Source organism: Bos grunniens, chromosome 13, assembly GCF_055505025.1.
Source record: "Bos grunniens cultivar Pamir isolate PY7600 chromosome 13, Bosgru_T2T1.0, whole genome shotgun sequence".
Taxonomy (NCBI): Eukaryota; Metazoa; Chordata; class Mammalia; order Artiodactyla; family Bovidae; genus Bos; species Bos grunniens.
Genome location: NC_141177.1, coordinates 40,444,339 through 40,466,822, shown reverse-complemented (window position 1 = coordinate 40,466,822; position 22,484 = coordinate 40,444,339). Strand labels below are relative to the sequence as shown.

Below are 22,484 nucleotides of genomic sequence, written 5' to 3'. Positions count from 1 at the left end.
TTTCTGCCAATGATTTATTTCCATACCTCCTAAAGGCACTGAGAATCCAAGTTCTAGTTAGAGATGGAGGGAAATTTGGATTATTCAAACCCTTCATCTGACAAGAGGAAACCGAGGCTCCACGCCTGTGATGTGCCCAAGGCCATGGAGAAGTTCAGGGAGGAACTGGGACAAAGCCCAGGTGTCTTCTCTGGCTGGCCTACTGTGTGTTTCATAGTTTCCAAGAGGCTAGTTAATAGCAACTCTATTTTTCATATGCTTTAAATAATAATAATAATGGCCTATTGTTTCCATAACTCTGAAAATTACTCCTTAAATTTGGGTCCTAGGTCTCTGTTGCCTGCCCCTCGTAAAGTTAGGTTTGAATGCAGCCTAAATGCCCCAATGCAAAGCTTTGTGGATTAGGCATCATATTTGGGGGGTTGATTTGCCTAAAATCTAGATTTTTGTTTTCCCTCCTGTGTTCTGTGAACACAGGATTCCGTCTCCACACATCTGTGAATTGTTCCCGGCAAGACTGTCCTCATTTCATCTCACACCCCTCCCCCGTAACCCCGTTGGCAGCACCAAGGTCTATAATTGATGTGGTTCGAAGACCCAAGTCCAAGTAATAAAGACAATTCCCTGGTGATGGTCTGGACAACGCAAGCGGATCCAGCGTCTGGCTTTAATGGGAGCGGGAAATCGCTAACAGATGACGGTCGGGCTTGCAGGCTTGTCTCAGGCCTCTAGCGAGAACCCTTCCTGACGGCGGGCTCGTCCCCCACATGTTCCCCAGACACGGGTTATTTACAGGACGCCCGGACAGCGATGCTAAATGCATAGCAGCAGGGGCTGCGTGTGTGATGGCTGAGGTCATGGTTATTCATTTCAGCTGTGAAGACATTTGGTTTATAAAACCCCAGTGACTCCACTGGGAGGGACTTTCGGAGAAGAGAACAGCCCCTGAGTTCTCTTCCTGTCTCAGCACCGGTGGGACCAGCACTTACATCACTGGCCCCTGTGCAGCGAGTGGTCTGGGGGCCAGGGAAGGCCATGGACTCCCTCTGGGCGAGTCTGTCTCTTCGGAGGAAGATGGCGTGAGTTATGGTGATTTACAGCAGGCCCACCAAAACTGTGTCTGATGGGTATGTGCCCCAACCAGAAGCACAGGAACTGCTAAGAAACTACATGACAGTTCAGAAACAGACATTCTGGGGGCTTTGTAAGAGGCTTTTGGACAAGTCGGTTTCCAGTTTCCTCCTCTGTGGTATCAAAGTAGGTGGGGGAGGACCAGGCTATTTCTCAATCCCTCTCCAACCCTTACATTCATTGTGCAAGCCCTTGGGTGTGTTCAGTCATGTACCACGTGGGTGTTTTAACTTACTTATTTATTGGCACACTGTGAGGCATGTGGGATCTAAGTTCTGTGACTAGGGATTGAACCTGAACCCACTGCCGTGGAAGCATGAATTCTTAACCATTGGACTGCCAGGGAAGTCCTCCTGTGTGGGTATTTTTTTAATCCACCTGCTGCCTCTCCCACGGTAGACCCTTCCTGGAGGTCAGGGGCGACGTCTGGGGTACACGACTATTTTCCTACATTTTCTTACCCCTGTGGGTTCAGTACTCTGGAATCAAAGAGGTGAAGTGAGAGGCAGGAACGTTATTTAGAAGAGTTTGAAATCAGCCTCGCTCCCCTCACCATGTCACAGACGCCATGGAAAACCAAGCGGAAAAGGGTGGTAACAGGCTGTCCTACTTGGCAGGTAGAAAGCTTACGTTTCTTTACCCAAAGCCATCCAGGTCGATGGGTGACAAATATTGGCCATCACTTCCAAAGAGGAGCTCTTTGTAGCCCTCTGCACACAAAAAGAGGAATCACCATCCGTGAGCCCCTTGTGAACACACCCAGTAACTCGCAGACTAAGATATGTCCTCAATCAGTGCTTTCTTTAGCAAAGTGCGATTTAGCAAAATTGTGTTTGTGCAGAGAAAAAAGACTCGTGGGACAAAGTGGTGAGAATACCCAGAACTTACCTTTCCTTCTGCCTGTTCATTTGTATTTTCTATATTTTAACCACAAACACAGGTGAATTATTTCAAGAAAAAAATCTCAACCCATTTAATCAGTAATTTAGGAATGATGGGGTGGGCATCCTGCTCCCTTCCCCCAGGACAATGGGTTTCCTGCCGCCCCCAGGGGCAGAAGCACCTCTCTCTCCCTCCCTCTTGGTTGGGGTTGGGCAATTCTACACACTCCTCTTAAATCAGCACTCACATTGGATCATATGACTCCATCCTTTGAAACAGTGGGTCCTGTAGGATCTGCCTGGCCTGGGTGCATTCTCCCCCCTTCCACAGCAATTTCAGTTCAATTCTGCATCATGTCTGTGCACCCTGAACTCTATTCTTTCTTGTGCTATCCTTGTAATATTTCAGGTCTATTTGTGAGCTCATCTCTCCATATATATATTTTTTTAAGATTTTATTTTTAACGTGGACCGTTTTTAAAGTCTTTGTTGGATTTGTTACAGTATTGTTTGTATTTTATATTTTTGGTTTTTTTTTTTTTTGGCATGTGGGATCTTAGCTCCTCCACCAGGGATTGAACCCACACCCCCTGTGTTGGAAGGCGAATTCTTAACCATTGGATCACCAGGGAAGTCCCTCAGCTCTCCACATCTCCAACCAGGTTTCTTGAGAGTGGTGCCTGTGTCATCTTCCTCTCAAGTTTTCCTTCTTCCTCCCTCCTGCATTTCCTCCCTTTCTCCTTTCCTCTCTTTCTTCCTCTCTTCCTTCTCTCTTTTGTTTTCTGGCTTTATTGAGTTATAATTGACACACAACACTGGGTAAATTTAAGGTGTACCAAGTAGTGACTTTATGTATGTGTAGCAAAATCATGACGTTAGTAAGTTCAGTTTCAACCAAGCATGGGATGCCTTGTGTGTCTTCTTTGCTTGCTTAGGGGTCACGCTAATTGTCTATGGATGGCTCCAATTTTAGCACTCACGTTATTTCTAGTGATCTAGCTTGGGGCTTCCTTTCTATGAAGCCTCAAGAAATAAATGCAAAATGCAATTGGGTTTGAACTGCACTGCTAGCATCCTGTCTGAATTCTGAGAATCTGTCAGTCGAGGACTTTAAGGCATCCGGAAGAGGTTTGCTGAATATGCCAGAGAAGGGGATGAGTTTCGAACATCAGGCCCTGACACCATGAGCAGGCAAAGCATGCAGAGAAAGGCTATGAAGCCTTGGTGGTCACGGGTCACTGCCTTGGCTCTTGGGTGGTCGAGGGCCAGCTGTGGCAGGTGTGGCCTGGAGGGGCTCCCAGAGCAGACCCTGATGGAAAACACAGCCCTGGAACTGCCACATTCTCACCCAGTGGGGACTTGGGCCACACCCTGCGACAAGCACAGCTGTGGGCCATGGAGGTGTTGGGCTCAGCAGCTGTGGGTCCTGCCCCAGCCGAGAGGCCGGAGCCTGAGTCTCGGGCACATTCCAGGGGCCACACTGGCAGCGCTCTGTGTGGGCAGCTCTCTGTGCAGGCACTGGGCACACAGATGCCAGGCTGGCCTCCCGTTCGCCCTCCGCTGGCCCAGCCCTGGCTCATTCGTCTCCCACAACTGTCAGCCAAGAACAACAGGTGAAAGCAGGCCAGCTCATTGTCCCAGGAAGCCTTTAGCTACGCCTGTCACCCAATTGCCTGGCGCAGACCTCCGGCTTAGAGCGGCTCGCATTGGAAGGCCAGCTCTCTTCACGACCGTGACCCGGAAACACCTCCCTCCAGACCCAGCCTTGAAAGTTACCCACGTCCGGGCCTGGGAAGCTGCCCTGGGGCCTCCTGAGGGGCCAGGTGAAAGGCAGGGACAGGTGCGGGCCCTGACGACTGCAGGTCAAGGGGTGCATTCTGCCTCCAGACCAGGGATCCTGTCACCAGCAGGGCACCTGGGGCTTCAGGTCCCTCTGTCTGTCCACCTCCCTGCCACCAAATCTTCAAGTGGGCCACTTGGGAGTGGTCATTGTGTGTCTTCCTCTTCTTTCCAGCAGTTTGTCGGTACTTTATGTACATATGAAGCCTTGAGAAATAAAAGCAAAACGCAATTGTGTTTGGACCTCACTGCTCACATCCTGTCTGAATTCTAAGAAACTGTGAGATGAAGACTTCAGGGCATCAGGATAAATTTGCTGCACGTGACTGAAAGCCAACCAGGGAGACTGAAGGTCAGGCTAATGAGGGAAGCTGTGTGGGGGAGGTGCAGGGGTGTGATGGATTGGAGGGACCCTTAAGCCTGGGGTGGGGTGGGGTGGGGAGAGTGGGGTCTAACCTTGACCTCAGTCACTGGTCAGTCCTCCTGCACCCCCAGCTTCCCCATTCCCCCTTGAGAAGGATGGCCAGCCATGCCACCTGCCTCCTCGGCCTGCTTTGATGGCTCAGACACACGTCACCTCTTTTTCACCTTATTACTTTTTTCCCTTCATCTTTTGGGAAAGGGGCGGGGAGCAGTGATTATGAGAAACCACCCCTCGGGCTCCTTCTGCCATCATCCTTGGTCTCTGCAGGCAGCACCCTGGCCAGTTACATTCACAGAAGGAGGGTGTCAAGCTGCGGCAGTCTCGCCCAACCCTGTTCCTCCTGTCCAGGCACGAGCCTTGCTCTTCATGGACTCGCTTACAAAGTTGTCGTTTAATAGGCTGCTAAGTCACGGCAGCCCACTCTCGTATCCTGGCCTGAGAAATCCCGGGACAAAGGGGGCTGGTAGGCCACAGTCCATAGTTTCGCAAGAGAGTCAGACACGACTGAGTGACTAAACAGCAAGAAGTCATGGAGAGGCCATCAGCAAAATCCCACGCAGTCCTGGCCAGACTTGGGCGCTGTGGAGTCCCCTCTGCTCTCATAGCCACTCTTATCGTACGTGCATACGTGTGTGCTGAGTCACTTCAGCTGTGTCTGACTCTTTGTGACCCCCACAGATTGTAGCCCCCAGGGCTCCTCTGTCCATGGGATTCTCCAGGCAAAAATAATGAAGCAGGTTGCCATTCCCTTCTCCAGGGGATCTTCCCAGCCCAGGGATCGAGCCTGCATCTCCTGCATCACGGGCAGATTCTTTACCATCTGAGCCGCCCGGGGAAGCCCTGCCTATGGTATAGAGGCTTTTTTGTTTCTCACCATTGATTGTGCTATAACACCATTCACATTTTTTCTCCCATATTCTATCCAGCTAGATGATAATTCTGTTTGCTCAGAGACTGAGTCTTGTGCGACTGAAGCTCTGGGATGTCCTGTAGCAGTTTCTGATGGAGTCAGTAGACTCTGAGTTGTCATTGCAAAACATCTCAGGGTGGGTGCTGGGCCAGCAGGGATCAGGCTAAGCACAAGAACCTTCAGACCTGCATTGTTCTCGTGGAAAACTCTGCCAAGGGACCTCCATGCCCCCAGAGCACTGGGGTGGGGTTGGGTGGGTGCGGAGGTGTCTGGTCAGTCAGAGGCTTCAGCCACTGGGTGGGAACCGCCCGCAGCTGGGGTGCCGGTCCCCCAGGACAGACTTGCGGTGGCCACTTGCTAGAAACATCTCAGACTTGCCTGCGTGGAGGAACCCACCCCGCCCCCCAGCCCAGCCCTTGCAGCAGCCAGAGGTGGCCAGCTGGCCTGCAGCCTGGTGAAAGGCCCCTGAGGTCCCATGGACACCCGTTTCCCGGACCTCAGTGTCACACTTCCAGGTGCCCCTCCTTCTTCCTTCTGCCCCCATGCTGGCTGACCCAGCTTCCCTGAGCTGTCCTCCCCTTCATCTCCTGGGACACAGTGCCCCGGGTCACCACACCACCACGGGGGAGCCGTCCTGGCAGCCCCACTAACTGGCTGCAAAATAGCTTCACTAAGCCCACTGGGGACACCCAGCCTCCTGGCCCCTGCTCCCCACTCCACCATTACCCAGTCTCCACTGTGCCCCCGAGGGGCTGTCACTCAGCGCCCTGGAGTGCAGGCAGCCCCCTCTCTAGGGCCCCTCGAGAGGTCCCTCAGGTCCCCCTCAGTCCGACTGTGGCCGCGTGTCCCCAGGTCAGGGCCGCCCCTGAGCTGAGGCTCCAGCAGGGACTCTAGGGCATCTGGGGACTCTCGCCGGGTGAGACTCCAGCGAGGCGGGGCCTGGAAGGCAGGCTGTCTGTGCTGCTGCCAGACTTCCTCGGAGAACAATGGAAGAGAAGACGCCATCTTCCCTTTGGGGAAGCTGGAGGGGCTGCAGTAGCTACAGGTCTCTGGGGGCTCAGCCAGGGGCCTCCTCCCTGCTCCCATCCTCACCCCCCCAGGCACTTGGGCAGCTCCTGTGGGAGGGGTTACTTCCCTGGCTTCCTGGGCTGATGTTGCTCATGGGTAGGTGGGTGGATGGGAAACCCTCCAGTAAAAGTCACTTCTGAGTCATCACAGGTCATCTCTGGGTGCCTTCACTGTAAGATCCTTTGATGAAGACACTGTCTCTGCTTCTAGAAGATCCCAGGCTACTCGCAGACAGTGTAGACCCATGTGGCATGTTGTGCCATGAGACAGCGCGAGGCCAGGGACCCCGGAGTTCATGACCCTCGTCTGAATCCTGACCCAGCTGCTCACTGTCTGTGCACCTGTAATGTATGGGGGAGTGCTCCAGGCTGAGGTCCCCCTCACCTGCCCCAGCACATGGGGATGAAGACTGAGCATCACATTCCGGAGCTGTTGTGAGGGTTCATGGAGTGACTGTCAGCAAAGCCCTTAGAAGGGCGCCCACATCCCACACTCAGTGTTGGTGAAGAAGGAATTCATAGGGCCTGGACTCCATCTTAGGCCTGTTCATGCTGATCATGCTCGGCCACCTTTCCAATGGACTCTGAACTCTGTGTTGAGTGCCTATGAAAACAACAACAGAAGGATAAGACCCCCTCCAGACAGGGGAACCTTGAAGATCGTATCTAGGTTACTCATCACCTAAGAGAAAACATACACTAATCACCCCTTCCTCCAGACAGGCCATAAATTTTTCTGTATCAATCAGAGTGTAACCTTGGGTTTATTGATTATTGGCTAATTGTTTGACTGTTTGAGCACATGAGGACATAGCACGTGAATGAAGGGGTTATTGGGATTGTATTTTCCTTGGTTTATGTAAGTCTCAAGGAATTTGGAGTGGTGGATTCAGACATGTACACATGGGGTATAAAAGATTTTCACAAATGCTGGTCGGGGTCATTGGCTGAGAGGAGACTCTGCCTTGGGCCCGCTGGTGTAATAAACTGCACTCCACTATCTGCATTGTCCTTCTGAGTGAGTTTGTTTCCGGGAACACGTGGCTACAACATTGGCAAAATAAATAACCTGTTACTGAATAAACAGCATAGGCAGCCACAATGAACAGAGGGGAGAAGGAGTTCTGGCTTTAAGACACAGCCTAGTTTCAGTTGCTTCGAATCTGGTCTGGGTTTGTGGAGAGGCCCATGGGCAGGAAGGCGGTTCCCAGACAGGGAACTTGAGTGTGTGCTTAGTTGCTCAGTCACGTCCGACTCTTGCGGTCCCCACAGGGACTGCAGCCCTCCAGGCTCCTCTGTCCATGGGATTCTCCTGGCAAGAATACTGGAATGGGTTGCCATTTCCTCCTCCAGGGGATCTTATAGACCTGGGGATTGAGCCTTGTGATAAGTGTTTAGAGACACGGCCTCCCGGCCTAGAAGCCGGCCTTGGGGACAGAGGCCTACATCCTCGAAAGGCACTGTGTAAACCGCTTACTTCTCTCACAAGTGATGGTTCTTGAAATCAACACCAATGAGATAGGAGGGAAGAAGGCCAGGCACCAACTTCAAAAGAATGACACAGCCGTTGAATTCATGACAGAGACTGGTTAGAACTGGTTAGGCCCAAGAGGGCAGAAGGTTCACCTTCTGGACATGGTGCCTTGTTACATGCTCACTGTAACACATTAGCACATTAACGACACACCCGTGGACACCAGGACCTATCCCAGGCCACCCACAAAAGGCCAAAATGTGGGCTATGGCCCAATGCCGGAAATCCACACCTCTTCCCCCAGTTAGTTGGAGTCATCCTCCCTCGCATTAGCCTATGACATTGCCCAGCCCATAAAAGCTGTCCACCCCATATCTCAGGGCCTCTCACCCTCTGAGACGGCCCACGCTCTGTCTGTGGAGTGTGTGTCTCTCTCAGTAAATCTGCTCCTTACCTATCAGCCTCTCGATCAGTTCTTTCTGCAACGAGACATAAAGAAACTAAGTGTCACTAAGTCTTGAGACGGGTGTGTGAGCTCAATGAAAAGATGATGGGTTGGAGTCCCAGCCCAGGGATTTAGGTCCCACTCTGAGTTTCCGTTGGGTTCGAGTCCCACGTGAGGTGCAACTGGGTTCAGGCAGAATGATGAGAATGATGGAGGCAGGGTGTGGGCAGATTACAGGCGAGTCTTCCAGGGACTGGGTGAGACCTAGGGAGTGGACGAGCAGATGTAATGTTCCATCCGCACCGGCTCTGATCCCTTCCCGTCCTCCTGAGACGCTGTGGGAAGGGGACAGGCCCACTGGCTAGAGAAGGGAGAGAGAGAGAGAAAGCCAGCTTCCCTCCACTCCAGCACAGGTTGGCTGTGGCTGTGTGTGGAAAATGGGATTTCCCGGCACCCACCGTCCCTGTGGACCAGCCACAGGAGGGATGGCCCTCTTGTCAGTGGGTCTCGCCAAGGGCAACATCGTGGGCCGGGGGCTCACAACCTCAGGCTGTCTTGGGGAGAGGAGTCACTGGTTTCTCTCACTGACTCATTCCCAGGGGCTACCTGGGTGTCCACCTCACTGCTATCAGAAGGGACCAGGCACAGCCTGACGGCATCAGGGGCGACCAGGGTTTGGGGGTTGAGTTGCCCGAGCATTGAGGCCGGCCAAGCACTCAGAGTCTAGGGCCCTCCAGGCAGAAGCAACTCGTCAACCCTTTAACAGCACGGGGCAGCTGAGTCACCGACACCAGCAGCAACCATTTAGAAACAACTACCAGGCGCTTCCTCCGGAGCGACCGGCTCAAACTGCGCTGAAATCCTAGGACTGTTATCGCCATCGTGTGGATGAGACCACTGCCACACAGAGAGGTGAATAACTTCCTCAAGGACACACAGCTTATAAATGTTAGAGTGAATGTCCCAACCCAGCTAGTTTAACCACACCATGCAACAGTTCCTGGGTTGCACAATTATTTACATTCTTAACACAACACTGGGGCCTGCATTCACATTGCATTAGTCACCTTAACTTCAGAGATCCGCACACAGTACCAGGGGGAGTCCCAGCTTCTAGGCGGCATGGGGTCGGGGTGATGAGCAAGCACACAGGCATGCTCTGGTCACCTCTGCTTTCTAAGGTGTCCTGTTCCTACCTGCTCACATGGGGTTTGCCAGCAATCAGAACCCTCCAGACAGTTTCTGGACAGCCAGACCCCCCCCCCCCCGATAAGTTATCGCTTAGAATGACTGGTTTCGGCCCATAACTCTAATGTAAGAAAGCCTCTTTTACCAGTTCAGTCCTCTGAAGCCTGTTAGCCCTGACTTGCTGCTCACCGTCCTCTGTGGATCTGAGCAGTGTGATTTTATTCCAGTCTCTGATTAAGACAGAGAAGGAAGACAGGCTGGGCCCAAGACAGTCTTTGACCATAGACGGGCCCCTGTGGACCCTTCTGTTCACGAATCCGAAGGCAGAACTCGGGAAGGTCCTCACCTCCTGCCCTGCCCCGGGGTACTCCTCTCCCAGCTGTCCCCCTCTTCGCCTTCCCTCCCAGGTCCTGTTCCCTCGCTTGGGGGGTGTCCTCCGGGCAGGTTCTGAAACCAGAGCTGCAGCATTCTCTCTTCAAAGCCAGCAGAGTGGAACAAGCCTGCCTGAGATTCAGATTACAGCCCTGGGGCTTTGGAAGGCCAGGGGCCAGCAGCAGTCGTTGCCTAGGCAACCTCGGGTGCAGAAAAGAGTGGGCCCTGGCTTCCAGAGGTCAAGGAGTGGAGGTGGAGGGCCAAGGGTCAGGCCAGGTCTGCTGTTTAGAGGCGACCATCCCACACATCAACATCGAGTCCCTCGGCCTTCTCCTGACAGCCAGCACCCCGCACAGCACCTGGCTGCATCCCACTGACAGGTGTCCCTGAGTGTCTGCGCATCAGGGGTCCACCTGGCCCTGCGGAGCCCTTTCTTTAGTCCACATCCTCCCTCCCGCCTGGCTGTCTTCAGTCCCATCAGCCCCTGCTTTCTTCCTCTGCTGGGACTCTTTTTTTTTAATTAGTTAATTAATTTTTGGCTGCACTGGGTCTTGGTTGCTGCGTGTGGGCTTTCTCTAGTTGTAGTGAGCGGGGGTTACTCCCTAGTTGTGCTTGGGCTTCTCATTGCTGTGGCTTCTCTTGTGGAACACAGGCTCTAGAGCACGTGGGCTTCAGAAGTTGTGGCTCGCAAGCTCAGTAGTTGTGGCACACAGGCTTAGTTGCTCCGTGCCATGTGGGAGCTTCCTGGATCAGAGATCGAACCCATGTTCTCTGCACTGGCAGGCAGATTCTTAACCACTGGACCACCAGGGAAGTCCCTCTGGTGGGGCTTTTTCCCACTCCTTTCCCAAGTATGAGAACATTAGCATCAGAAGACCGAAACAGTAAGACATAAATTAAACATCAGATGAGAATGAGGCCTCGGGAGGGGCTGATGGTGACCACCTGCTCAGGTTTACTTTGCAACCTCAGCACCTTGACCTCCAGAGGGCCTGTCCCAACAGCATCTGACCCAGGTCAGCGATTGGTGGGACACCACCGAGGACCCCTGGAGAGCGTCCTCCCTGGGGAAACAGAGGGGCTTTGCTCTTTGAAGATCTTGAAAGACATGGCCCTTCTCTGCTCTGCGGGCCCCTCCACCCATCCCCAGCAGCTGTATCTCAGGAGGCAGCCTTCATGCCTGTCCAGCTCCAGCTCTTTTTTCTTTCGGGAGAGGAAAACCCTGTACGTCTAGGTACTCACAGAGCCCTTTGCCTGAGCACAGGCTTAAACTAGGGCTCACTTCTTCTTCTTCTTTTTTTTTTTTGTGGTTGTGCCTTATGGAGTGTAGAATCTTAGTTCTCCCAGCAGGGATTGAACTTGTGCCCACTGCTGCAGAAGCATGGAGTCCTAACCATCGGACTGCTAGGGAAATCCCCGTGGCTCAGTTCTTTAGGTGCCCTCTGCTTTGTTCCCATCATCCTGTAGGCTCATTTCTAATCCCTTGATTTTGCAATACTGTTTGGGTTGACTTTGTCATTCTTATGATAACTTGATCAGAGGAGTCACTTGGAAGTGGACGTGGAGGGTCAGAGAAGGCTTTTCAGGAGCAGGGGCAGCCTGGGGTGGCCTGCAGTGGTGGATGCTGTGCAGGAGGCAGGTGTGGGTGGCGGGGATGGTTAATCACCCACCTGCAGCCAGGGGCACGTGGGGTGACACCTGGCACGAGGAGGAAGTGTCCGAGCATCCACCTGGTTGGGTGTGTGACTGGAGAGTGCTTGAGAGTCTACAAACCACTGTCCTTATGGTCATAGGACGTTTACAACAGTCTATGGAATGGCGGGGCTGGTGAGCTGGTCACTGGCCTTGCTCTCCGCATACTTTGGACCCAAGATGGTGTCAGTCATTAAGCAGGTGGTCCTCCTGGTGGGAGACATAGAGGGTGTGATGGGCAAGAACTTAACCAGCGGTGTGGCCTTGGGCCAGCCTCCCATCCGTTGGCTCCCCATCTGCAGAGGTGTGGGCAGCCAGGAGCTGTCCTCATTAGATAACATGAGAGCATGAAGCTCCAGTGAGTTTGTCAGGCCCAGGGATGCTGTGTGCTGCCCACTCCCAAGGGAGCGGCTGTGTTTTGTCCCTGGCCTCCTCCGGGCGGGCCTCGGAGCTGGGAGGAGCAGGAGGATGATGACCTGGGCTGAGCGGTGCAGATCAGGTGCTGCAGTAAGTCCAGAGGCGGGATGTTCTGGAAGAGGTGCAGTGGCCGGGCCTCCGAGGCCCAGTGGAGGCCAGATGTGCTTCTGGGGGCCGTTAACGGCCACTGTACCACCCAGAGCCAGTCTCCAGGAGCCCCCGGGTCCTCAACCACACCATCTCCCGGGGCCCCTGTGAACACCTGGCACAGGTCCTGACAGGTCGAATGATCACTCAACAGCGCCCCATCTTTCCAACCAGAAGACCCAATCGCACTGACTTAAATATACATGGATGTATTCCACCGGCATCCAAGCCCTCTCCCTCCCCTGCTGGCCTCTCGAAAGTCCCTGCTGCACGTGGAAATGTCTCAGATGCATGAGTTCCAGGGGCCTGAGGCGGTGCTGTGAGTCCCAGTTTGTTGTTGTTGTTCAGTCGCTCAGTTGTGTCTGACTCTTTGCAACCCCATGGACTGCTGCATACCAGGCTTCCCTGTCCATCACCAACTCCTGGAGCTTGCTCAAACTCATGTCCATCAAGTCCATGATGCCACCCAACCATCTTGTCCTCTGTCATCCTCTTCTCCTCCTGCCCTCAATCTTTTCCAGCATCAGGGTCTTTTCCAATGAATCAGTTCTTCGCATCAGGTGGCCAAAGTATGGGAGCTTCAGCTTCAGCATCAGTCCTTCCAATGAATATTCAGGATTAATTCCCTTTAGGATGGGCTGGTTTTATCTCCTTGCTGTTCTAGGGACTCTTACTTTATTCTTTGGCTTTTAAACCAGCCTCTTGCATGTTGCAGGGTTTCTTTCTCCCTCCATCTCATTTCCGTCGGGGGCCTGGCCTTGGGCTCTGCCCTTGTTGAAACCATGTTTGTAAGGTCTCCGAGTGACTCAGAAGCCTATCATCCGCTTGTGTTTAATCTCTGTGAACTTTGGGTTCCTCATGCTGTAATGCCGGCGGGTGTGGCCAAGGTCACCAGGGGAGGCTGGGGAACCCTGGGGTGCGGGCTTGGTTCCTTCTCCTTAGGGAAGCCCAGAGCCACCCTCCCTGGGGTCAGGGCTGCCAAGAGCTTGTGGCTCCGAATCCTGGTCCCTCTGGGCCTGGCTCAGCCAGGAAGGGTGGTCACCCGTTCAGAGGCCTGCAAAGTACAAAGGTGGCTGAGACAGAATGAGGAGAGGGTGAACACGGCCCCTTGGGCCTGGGAGCACTGGGGGCCCCGCACACACTTCAAACCTCCTGCCAGGATGAAGCCGAGGCTGCTGGGCAGCAATTCAGAGGGAGTGAGTCCTTCCCCTGGGGAAGCCACAGGGAAGCCCTGTCATCACCAAGTCCACGGCCAGAGGCAGGAGGAAGGGGACAAGCAAACAGGACCCCTTTCGGCTCTGTGGTCACTCTCCTGCCCCCTCATGCAGAATCTACTGTCTCCTGTTGCAAGGTCTCCTCCTCCTACCCCTGGACCCCAGGTGTGAGCATGCGTGCCCACCTGCACAGGTGTGTGGGCAGGAGCTGGTAGGAACTCAGCCCCAGTCATACCCACGGCTGGATTTCCTCTCCCTCTGCTTTCAAAATCCCAGAAAGAGCAAGCTTTCAATACGTTGTGTGAATAGATATCACATTTAATTTGGCTTCCTGACTTTGTCTGCATCACCTGAAGAAGATCCTAAATCCCACGCATGGCACACACTAAGCGCTCAATAAATACTTGTTGAACAATTCCTGCGGTGAGAATTCTTCCTTCCAGCCCGGCCACCTCAGGAGTGACGGCGGCACAACCCATGTCCCCAGAGGTCTCGAGAACAGAGCTGTGACTCAGGAACACAGGTTCCCCAGGAACATGGGTCTGGGCAGCATCCATGTGGGAGGGCTCACGTCCCCACACACCACTCGCAGGCATGATGGTGTATTTGGGTAAATGGGTGATGAGTGAGCCATGTCCTTATTGGTAAATAGAACTTTATCACAGAGCAATGAACTCCATGCAAGCCCTTCACCTGCTGAGCCTCCGCCCCGCCATCCAGAGAGGTTGAGTAGCTTGTCCAGATGACACAGCTGGTAGAATTGAGATGCCCCACGCCCCCACCCCAGGTCAGAGGCCAGAGCATCAAAGTCTTCTCCCCTGTTCACACGGAGAGTAGGAACTGCAGAATGGGGTTGTCCCCTGGTGACAAAGGCAAGTAAGTCCACAGACACACGGAATGGATCCAACCCCAGACGAAAGGGACTTAAGGACAGTTGTTTCCATTCTAGGAGTCCAGCTCACACTGAGGACATGTGATCATGGTTACACATTACGATCAGACGTCCCATTTCAGCAGATAACTATCATTTCAAAAATGAATAAACACGCTCATTGGAGGGACAGTCAGCCTCACAACAGGTTTTCTGGAGCTCTTTTGGAAGCTCTACTTCAGACCTTCCCTGACTTCTTCCCTCTTTCCCATCAGAGTACACCCACCGTGTGCCTCTCCTTGGGTAGAACTGAAGAAGGACTAGAGAAAGGAGTGCTGGGTAATCAGAGTACACCCACCATGCGCCTGGCCTTGGATGGAAGTGATGAAGGACTAGAGAAAGGAGTTCTGGGTAACCATGAGCTGTTACCAGGCTCTGCCTTCCCTGCCAAAATCATCTGTAATCCTGTTAAAATACTTATATTTTCATCAAACTTTGAACTGGCGATCTTGACATTGGAAACATCAGGCTGTGAGGCTGCTGGAGAAGGGACTTGGGGAAGGTGGATTTCTGAGACGACATTCGTTACTTCATTTAACCAGCCAGCCAACCGATCAACCCCAGGGCTGACTGAATGTATCCTGTGTGTACAGATATCTGCAAGGCAAAGCTCAAGGCCCCCACAGCAAAGAACAACCAGTCAACGAGAAATGGGGCCTCCTGGTCCACCCACTCATGAAGAGCTGCCCCCTGCCTAACATTGCTGAGCTGAGCTTAGAGTCTGATCCCCTACCAGCTGAGTCTTCACAAGGAACCGTAGTCCTATCTGACACCCATTTCCAGCCTTGAGAGAGGCCCTGAGCCTGGAGAACCCAGCTCAGCCACATCCGTATTCCTGACCCACAGAAACTGAGATAGTAAATGTCCTTTCAGGGTGCTAAGCCTTAGAGCAACCTGTTATAGAGCAATAGATCACATACACAGGGTGATCTAACAGCCATTTGGGACTTACTCTTCTAATTGCAGCTGCCATTAGCACTATCCTAGCCCTCTATGGGCCATGCCCAATAAATTTTGGTCAAGCAAAGATCACAGGCTTTCAACCAGAGCTGAGCATTGTCATCACCTGGGGAAATTGAAACAATAACACTGCAAAGACTGATGCCTGGCTTCAACCGCAGAGATTCTTCATTATTTGGCTGGGAGTGTGGTCTATCCATTAAGGGTTTTAAAAGATCCCCAGGAGATTCTAACTGGAGTAAACTTGGGTAACCACTGTTATAGACAATAGTTTTTCCCCTTAGTTCCTCTTGTGTGCTGTGCTCAGTTGCTCAGTTGTATCCAACTCTTTGTGACCCCATTGACTGTAGCCTGCCAGGCTCCTCTGTCCACTGCATTCTCCAAGCAAGAATACTGGAGTGGGTTGCTATTTCTTACTCCAGGAAATCTTCCTAACCTAGGACTCGAACCTTTGTCTCTTGTGTCTCCCTGCATTGGCAGGTGGGTTCTTTACCACTAGTTCCACCTAATCAGTACAGTGGGTCCTCGTGACACATGATTCTGTATTTGTGAATTCACCTACTTGCTAAAATCTATTAGTAACCTTATCAATACTTGTAGCACTTTGCAGTACTTTGTCTGATACCAAGTGAGCAATAAAGGACATACATGGAGAGAATCCAAAACACATAAATCAGCTGACAAAGTCCGAGAGAAGCTAGCCTATGTTTGCTTTTCCCTGGCCTATGTCCACTTACTTACACATGCATCTCCCTGTGCATCTCCTCACAGGTTTTTTGACACTTTGCAGGTGTGCGGTCTGGGCCCTTTCTCCTTGCTTCTAGCCTCTTCCACAGGTCAGGGGTGGGGGTGGTATTTTGGCACCTCTGTGGTCGAAGCCAAGAGAACTGAGATGCTCTCAGTTTGCCTTCTGAGCACTTATTCTGTTTTTCTACAGGGATGTGATATGGTGTGACATGTCCACAGTTACACAGGTTAATGAACTTTTACATGTGGACACCCCTGTGAAGTCACCACTGGATCAAGCTTTAAAGATCACTTTAGATCTCGGATCCCTTGATCATTTTCGTCTGAGCCACCTACCTCCTTTTTCCTGGTGAGGGACATTAAGTATGACCTCATCTGTTGGAGAGCCTGCACCTACTACACCCACAGCCAGGTGTGGCTTTTCTGTTTAGGTTCAATAAATGGCCATAAATTAATAAAATTCATGTGATAGTCTTCCTATCGCCAAACCAAACAGAACGCACACAGGGATTGGAAAAGGAGGGTTACTCCCTTCAATCGCCATGAAAAATGTCGGTATTACTTAATTAGCTGAGTCTTTGAAGATGAGTCTTGGAGGAATACAAGTCTTGAGCAAGGGAATGTTCCCCCTTAGCACTAAGCAAACATTCATGGATGGTTACTTTAACAAAATTTATTTACATCTACACCTTCTGAATGTTTTGGCCTCATAAACACGCTGATAATATCTTGAGACATAATGTGCACAGTATGCTTGCTTCCCACAGGTTACAGCAAGGTTTGTGAGAGGGTTTTCATTCTTGCCCATCTTTTGTGGATTTATGGCTGGCTTGATTTTTGAGCAAAGTCATCCAGCAAAGCAGTTTCTGATCATATGTGTGAGAAAAACTTCCAAATAGTTATTATCAAATATACCGTGTGTGGTGTTGTTCAGCCGTGTCTGACTCGGCAACAGCATGGACTGTAACCCACCAGGCTCCGCTGCCATGGGATTTCCCAGGCAAGAATCTGTAGGGGTTTGCCATTCCATTCTCCAGGGGATCTTCCTGACCCAGGGATTGAATCCATGTCTCCTGCTTTGGCAGACAGATTCGTTACCGCTGAGCCACCAGGGCGTGTGTGTGTGTGTGTGTATATATATATTTAAAATAGATGAATTTATGGGGACTTCCTTGGTGGTTCAGTGGCTAAGACTGCACTCCCAGTGAAGGGACCCAGGATTCGATCCCTGATAAGGAACTAAGATCCCACATGCTGCAACCTGGCACAAATAAAAATAAATATAAAAAAAATTAAAAATATTTACTTAAAATGTATATTTAATATGGCTTATGATCTTGCCTTGTAGATTCTGTGGTGTGCAGGGACCCAGAATAGCCCCCACTTGGTCCCTGGAGGAGCTGACTCCAAAGGCAAATAACCCATTTCCTGCCCTCCAGGGAAGGGTTCCCTGCCCTAAGCTAAGCTCCCCAGTGCTGGAGTCCTCCTGGTATCAAGGAAATAAATGGAAGGAGCGCTTCTGGCTGATCCTGGGCGGGAGCTGAGTTTTGACTCACTTTGACTAACTCAGGACGAGGACAAGCCCCTGCCTGTGGGCCCATTCCTGAGAGGAGGTGGGTGGGTGGGAGGGTTGTCATGGTGATGGCTGGTCAACAAAATGAAAGAGAAAAGAGAAATCTGGTTTAGGATGAAACATGAGTCTTAAAAGGAGGCAGAGCACGGATGTGGGAGGAGGAGGGGAGGAAAGGCAGGGGGTGTATCTGTCGGCTGGAGGAGGGCCTGTCACATGGTTATGGACTCCAGCCTCTGAAAGAACTGGCCACGGGCTGGAACCAGAGCCAGGTGCAGTGACCACCACAGTGAGTCGGGAGGTGGTGCCCTGAGCTAGGTGAGGAGTCTGCTGGCACGTCCCCAGATTCTGTGCTAGAGTCCTGGACAGTTTGGTCCAGATTAACTTTGAATGTGTGTGTGTTTGCATTCTGCGGCTTTTCTGGAGACTCGAAAGGAAGATGGCCTGCAGGAAATGAGTTTTCCCCACCCCTGGCACTCAGGTTCTGCCTCTTAGGTAGAAGATTGTGGGCACACCTCACTCTCTGAACCCCCACGAGACAAAGGGAAAGCCATCATCCCAAAGGAGGACGGATTCTCATGGCACTGTTTTCCCCACCCTTCTCCTGGAGGGGACTGGGAGTAAACAGCACGTGTGGGAGGAAGGAGCCTGAGGGGTTCGGAGGCCCCATGGGTGCAGCCACTGAGAGGCCCAGGGACCCGGGGATGAGTGGGTGGTGTGTCCCCAGGGAGTGGGGGCTACAGGAGGGAGGTCGGCTGCCTGAGGGGGTCAGCCATCACTTGACAGCTAGAGTCTGACGTTGCCATAACCAATAGCAATGGGATGACCCAAACCAAGATGTGGGAGCACTGGAGCATCGCTAGTGAATCTCACAAAAAAGGTCCCTCAGCCTGGCGGGAAGACTCTCAGAGATGACGAACCTCGGGCTGTGGTGGGGGTGCGACCCCTGCCTGCCCCGCCCCGCCCCAACCGTGTCATGTGGCTTCTCTTTTTGTGCAGCTGATGGTCTGCTGATGCTGAGCTCCGTTTGCTTCCTGGAGGCAGGTCGGAGTCCTTGTAGCCCAGCCATCCTCACCAGCAGCTTGTCTCTGCCCCCAAGACACAGGGTCATCGGCCAGCAGCCCCCTCTGTCCCCTCCCCCAGTCCATCAGCAAGCCACAAGTGAGGGCAGGAAGTGATGAAGGGGAGGTCAGAGAAGAGTCTCAGTTTCATCCCGCCTGCCTCCCCACACATGGGGAGACAGCTGATTCCACCCTGAGTCACACCTTCCCAGCCAGAGACACCTCATTCCTCGGCTTTATCCGCACAGACAGACTCCTTAAGCCTCTTTTATCTGTGCTGAGGAAATTCAGAATCCAGTCTCCTGAATCTCCATTTCCTTCTGGAGCAGGACAGACGTGTGTCTGTGGCTGATGGATGTGGGTGGAGGCATTGGGGGGCACACACTGGCATGGACCTCAGTGCACAGCTTTCCAAATGTTCTGGAAAATCTGTGTGAGCCCTTTGCTCCCTGCCCGGACACCCCTGGACCTCTGATGATTGGCTAGTGCCCCCGAAAGTCTCATTAGTGGTGGCTTGGAAAAAGACCTAGGGCTTTTTATATACAGAGATCATTCTAGAAAATGTGCAGCCCTAACCAGCCACCAAAGGCAACAGAAGAAGGAAATTTATTATGTTGGCATCAGCCACACTTGGGCCAGGATGCTGTTCAGCGCCTTTTCGTGTGGTTCTGATAAACACAGCTCTGCCAGGGAGATGACACAGAAGCAGTGTGGGTGTTTTCCAGACCATTTCGTGGTCCACATTTCCTGCCTCTCCTCCCCCTGGTCCTAGATGGGGGATGTGGCTGAAGAGATGGATGCTTCTTCCAGGCTGGCCCCCAGGCCTTGGGCAACTCTCTGCCCTCCTCTCTCCCCTAGTCAGCTGGTTAGGGCGGCAGGTGGGGTGGAGGACCACACGGCTTTGCTTCAGTGAGAAGGGCTAGCTTCACTGCATTTAGTCTCCGAGGCCTGGGGCTGCTTGTTACAGCAGCTGGTGGTTCCTTGGCTTAATACAGCAGGAATCACACCCATTTTATACACGACACAAATGGCCCAAAAGAAGACGCAGTGAGAGCTCAGATCTCCCCAAAGCCCCTCTCTTTGGTGAGCTCCGGGCTGCTGCCTCTGGTGGTCATTGCACTGAGGTTCCAGTAATGCTTGTGTGCTCTCCTGAAATGCCTGTGTCCTCTCCTCCCAAGGGCCAGCCTTGGTCTGTGGGGTCACAGGATGGTGATGCGCAGCCTTCCTGCTACTGGGGGCTGCCCCTGCAGGGCCTCCTTGTTCCTTTACAGAAACATCCCAGGTAGGGAGGAGGTTTGGGGGCCCGACTCTGGGGATAGAGGTACAAAGAAAGCACAGGAACGTGACTGCCGTCACGCAAGGGTTTCAGAGAGGAAAGAGTCAGGATCCCTGAAGAACTGTTTAGGGGCTAGGATGCCCCAAGGGCATGGGCTCTTCGCCAGGACTCTTTGGGGTCTGTGCTGAGTGCCCCCTCCCCACCCTACCCCCTCTGTGTCCAGGCAACACAGTGCAAAGTAAATACAGACTGGGCTTCGAGTTTAGTCTGGGGGACCATTCATTCCGACTACTGTAACACAACACCACAGGCTAGGGCTTATAAACAAGAGACGTTCATTTCTCCCAGCTCTGGAGGCTGGACGTCCTAGATTAGGGGACCAGCGGGTTCAGTGTCCAGTGAGAATTCTCTTCCTGGTTCATAGACAGCATATTCTTGCTGTGTCTTCACCTGGAGGAGGGTTCAGGGGGCTCTCTAGGGTCCCTTTATAAGGACGCTAATCCCGTCCTGGGGCTTCCACCCTCAAGACCTCATCGCCTCCCAGGGACCCCATCTCCAAACACGATCCCCTTTCGGGCTAGGAGCTGACACCTGGATTTTTGGTGGACACACGTCAGTCTGTAGCAGCAGGGAGGTAAACTGGCAATGACCACGCCATGTGATAAACGCTGCATGGGCTACCTTGGAAGCATCGGCAGAGAGATAGCCCTTAATCAGCCCCGGGGGTCAGGACACGAGAACTGATGGGAGAGCTGGTGCTGGGGGGCAGGGAGGGAGGGGGCGCCCTGGGCAGAGGCCAGAGCAGAGGCCCTCTGGGGTCCTTGTGTGCTGGGCCTGGCAGAGGAGGGCTTTTGGGAGGATGGGAAGGGGGCCCCCACTGGGAGCTGAGACTGTAGGACACCCCGAGGGCCTGGGAACAGGGGCCCGTGTCACCGACTTGCACTCTAACTGGCTCCCTTTGCTTCCTGCGGGCTGGGAGCCAGGTCAGGATGGAGCCTGGGGACCAGGTGGAGGCTGCTGCCAAGGTCCCGGAAGGAGACACGACGAAGACAAGGGAAGATGAGGGAAGACAAGGGAAGGCAAATTGGAAGCGCTGCCCCCTACTGCTTTCCAACCAAGAGCAGCTTCGGTGAAGGTGGACCTGGCGTGGAGGTGAACTCCCGCGGAGGGTCAGGGAGCACAGGGCGGTGGTCACAGTCCGGAGCAAGGAGGGGGCCATGGAGGCACCGTGAACTTGGGAGGGGACCATCAAGAGAGGTAGGATGCCTGGGCCGGGACCCTCGCTCTGCCGCATGGAGCTTTTGCCCCTCGGAAGTGTCCTTCACCTTCCTGCACCCCCATCTCCTCATTTGTGAAGTGGAAATCTCTCCCCATGGAGTGTGGTGAGGGGTGAAGTAGTACTTCAAGTAGTAGCACTTCTCGCTTTGCGCCCAGGCAGTGAGAGGTATTGCTACTATTTTTATTACTATTATCACGGATGGGATGCTGATGTGACAAGCAGCCAGAGGGGGCATTTTCCACCGAGTAAAGTCCAGCGCCCGGGGCTCCCATGTGCTCTGACTCACCTTTCCCATCATCCCCTAAGGACTGGATGACTTGTCAGCAGATGCTCAACCAGTGCTTGAATAAAGGAGAGAGTAAACCCAATGCACGCCGCTCTCCCTGACCCTCCCCCTGACTCTCCCCCAGACCTCTGTGTGCCATGGCGCTTGGCCAGCCCTTCCTCCAGGAGTCCCATGACATGCAGGGTCCACATGCGTCCTTCCCCAGGCCAGCCATCACTGTGGGGATGGCTGGGTCTGATGGATTCTAACTGCAGGCACAGATGGATCTTTTCACTCTGCCACCACCCCCCGTCCTTCCGAGTCCTTCTCGTGGGTGGGAAAGGAAGTTGGTGGTCATCTAACTGTAAGACCACCGAAGACACCCCCCAGTCTTCGAGGGACTGCCCCCTCCCATCTCGTACCCTTCATGGGATGTGGTGTCCAGGGTGGGAGGGGCGGCCAGCAGAACAGAAGCAGATGGCCCTGGAGTCCCACTCTTTATAGGACAGCCATTCCATTTGGTCAAGACAGGAATAAACCAGGCCTAAGGAGCACTGAAGATCAAGGTGGGGAAGTTCAGTGACCAGACCTTGAAGCTGTAGTCACGGCTAAACATTTTCTCTGTGGACCTCCTCTTGCCTCTTGACCTCTCCACCTCTGAGCTTCCGTGAATCAAATGACGATGCCACTTATTTGCTACATCACCTGGTGCCTTGGGGGGTTATTTATGGGTGACAGTAATAACCCACCTTTAGAGAGAAGTGGTAGCTGCCAGGGCCCTGGGCATCTCCTCACCTAACCTTCCCAACAAACCTTATCCCCATTTTACAGATGAGGAAACCGGATCTTAGTAACTTGGCAGTGAGGCCCAGACTCCAATACATGGCAGAGTTGGACTCCGACCCCTCTCAGGGTCGGGCCAGTAAACTCAGCTCCTCGCCTCTGGAAACCATAGCCTGGGCTTCGGGAGAGCCAGTGTCAGCCAGTCGTTTTCCTGCTATTCTCAACGAACAGCCACGGGTGGATTGCTTGATCTGAAAGACTGTTTTAAATAAAACAGAATATGTTTCTCTTAAGGCGTCCAATCATTTAAAAGATCACTTCCAACTCACTTCCAAAAAGCCTTTGGCCAAGATTAGTCCCTTACCCTCAGCCTTGCAGTCACAAACCCGCCCCCCTTCCCCATCCATGCAT

At 53.0% G+C, this 22,484-nt stretch overlaps 1 protein-coding gene across 4 annotated transcripts; it reads left to right on the top strand.

Moving 5' to 3' along the window:
- The first annotated feature begins 919 nt into the window (after positions 1-919).
- LOC147360813 (uncharacterized) lies at positions 920-7,254 on the top strand. 4 transcript variants are annotated; one of them, XR_015138743.1, is made up of 4 exons: positions 920-1,127; positions 4,030-4,203; positions 5,033-5,124; positions 6,464-7,254. XR_015138743.1 is itself a non-coding variant. In XM_086331169.1 (3 exons), exon 1 carries the CDS (start codon positions 3,196-3,198, stop codon positions 4,123-4,125), a length of 930 nt encoding a protein of 309 aa, XP_086187295.1. In that variant the 5' UTR covers positions 2,934-3,195; the 3' UTR covers positions 4,126-4,203; positions 5,033-5,124; positions 6,464-7,254. The 4 variants fall into 4 exon arrangements, 3 of the variants coding, with proteins under 3 accessions (XP_086187295.1, XP_086187293.1, XP_086187292.1); XM_086331169.1 differs by lacking the exon at positions 920-1,127 and having other exon boundaries at positions 2,934-4,203; XM_086331167.1 differs by lacking the exon at positions 920-1,127 and having other exon boundaries at positions 2,934-4,203; positions 6,404-7,254.
- The last annotated feature ends 15,230 nt before the right edge of the window (positions 7,255-22,484 follow it).

Coding starts and splice junctions, on each gene's coding strand:
- LOC147360813 (XM_086331169.1), top strand. CDS start 3,196: ATGAGCAGGCAAAGCATGCAGAGAAAGGCTATGAAGCCTTGGTGGTCA.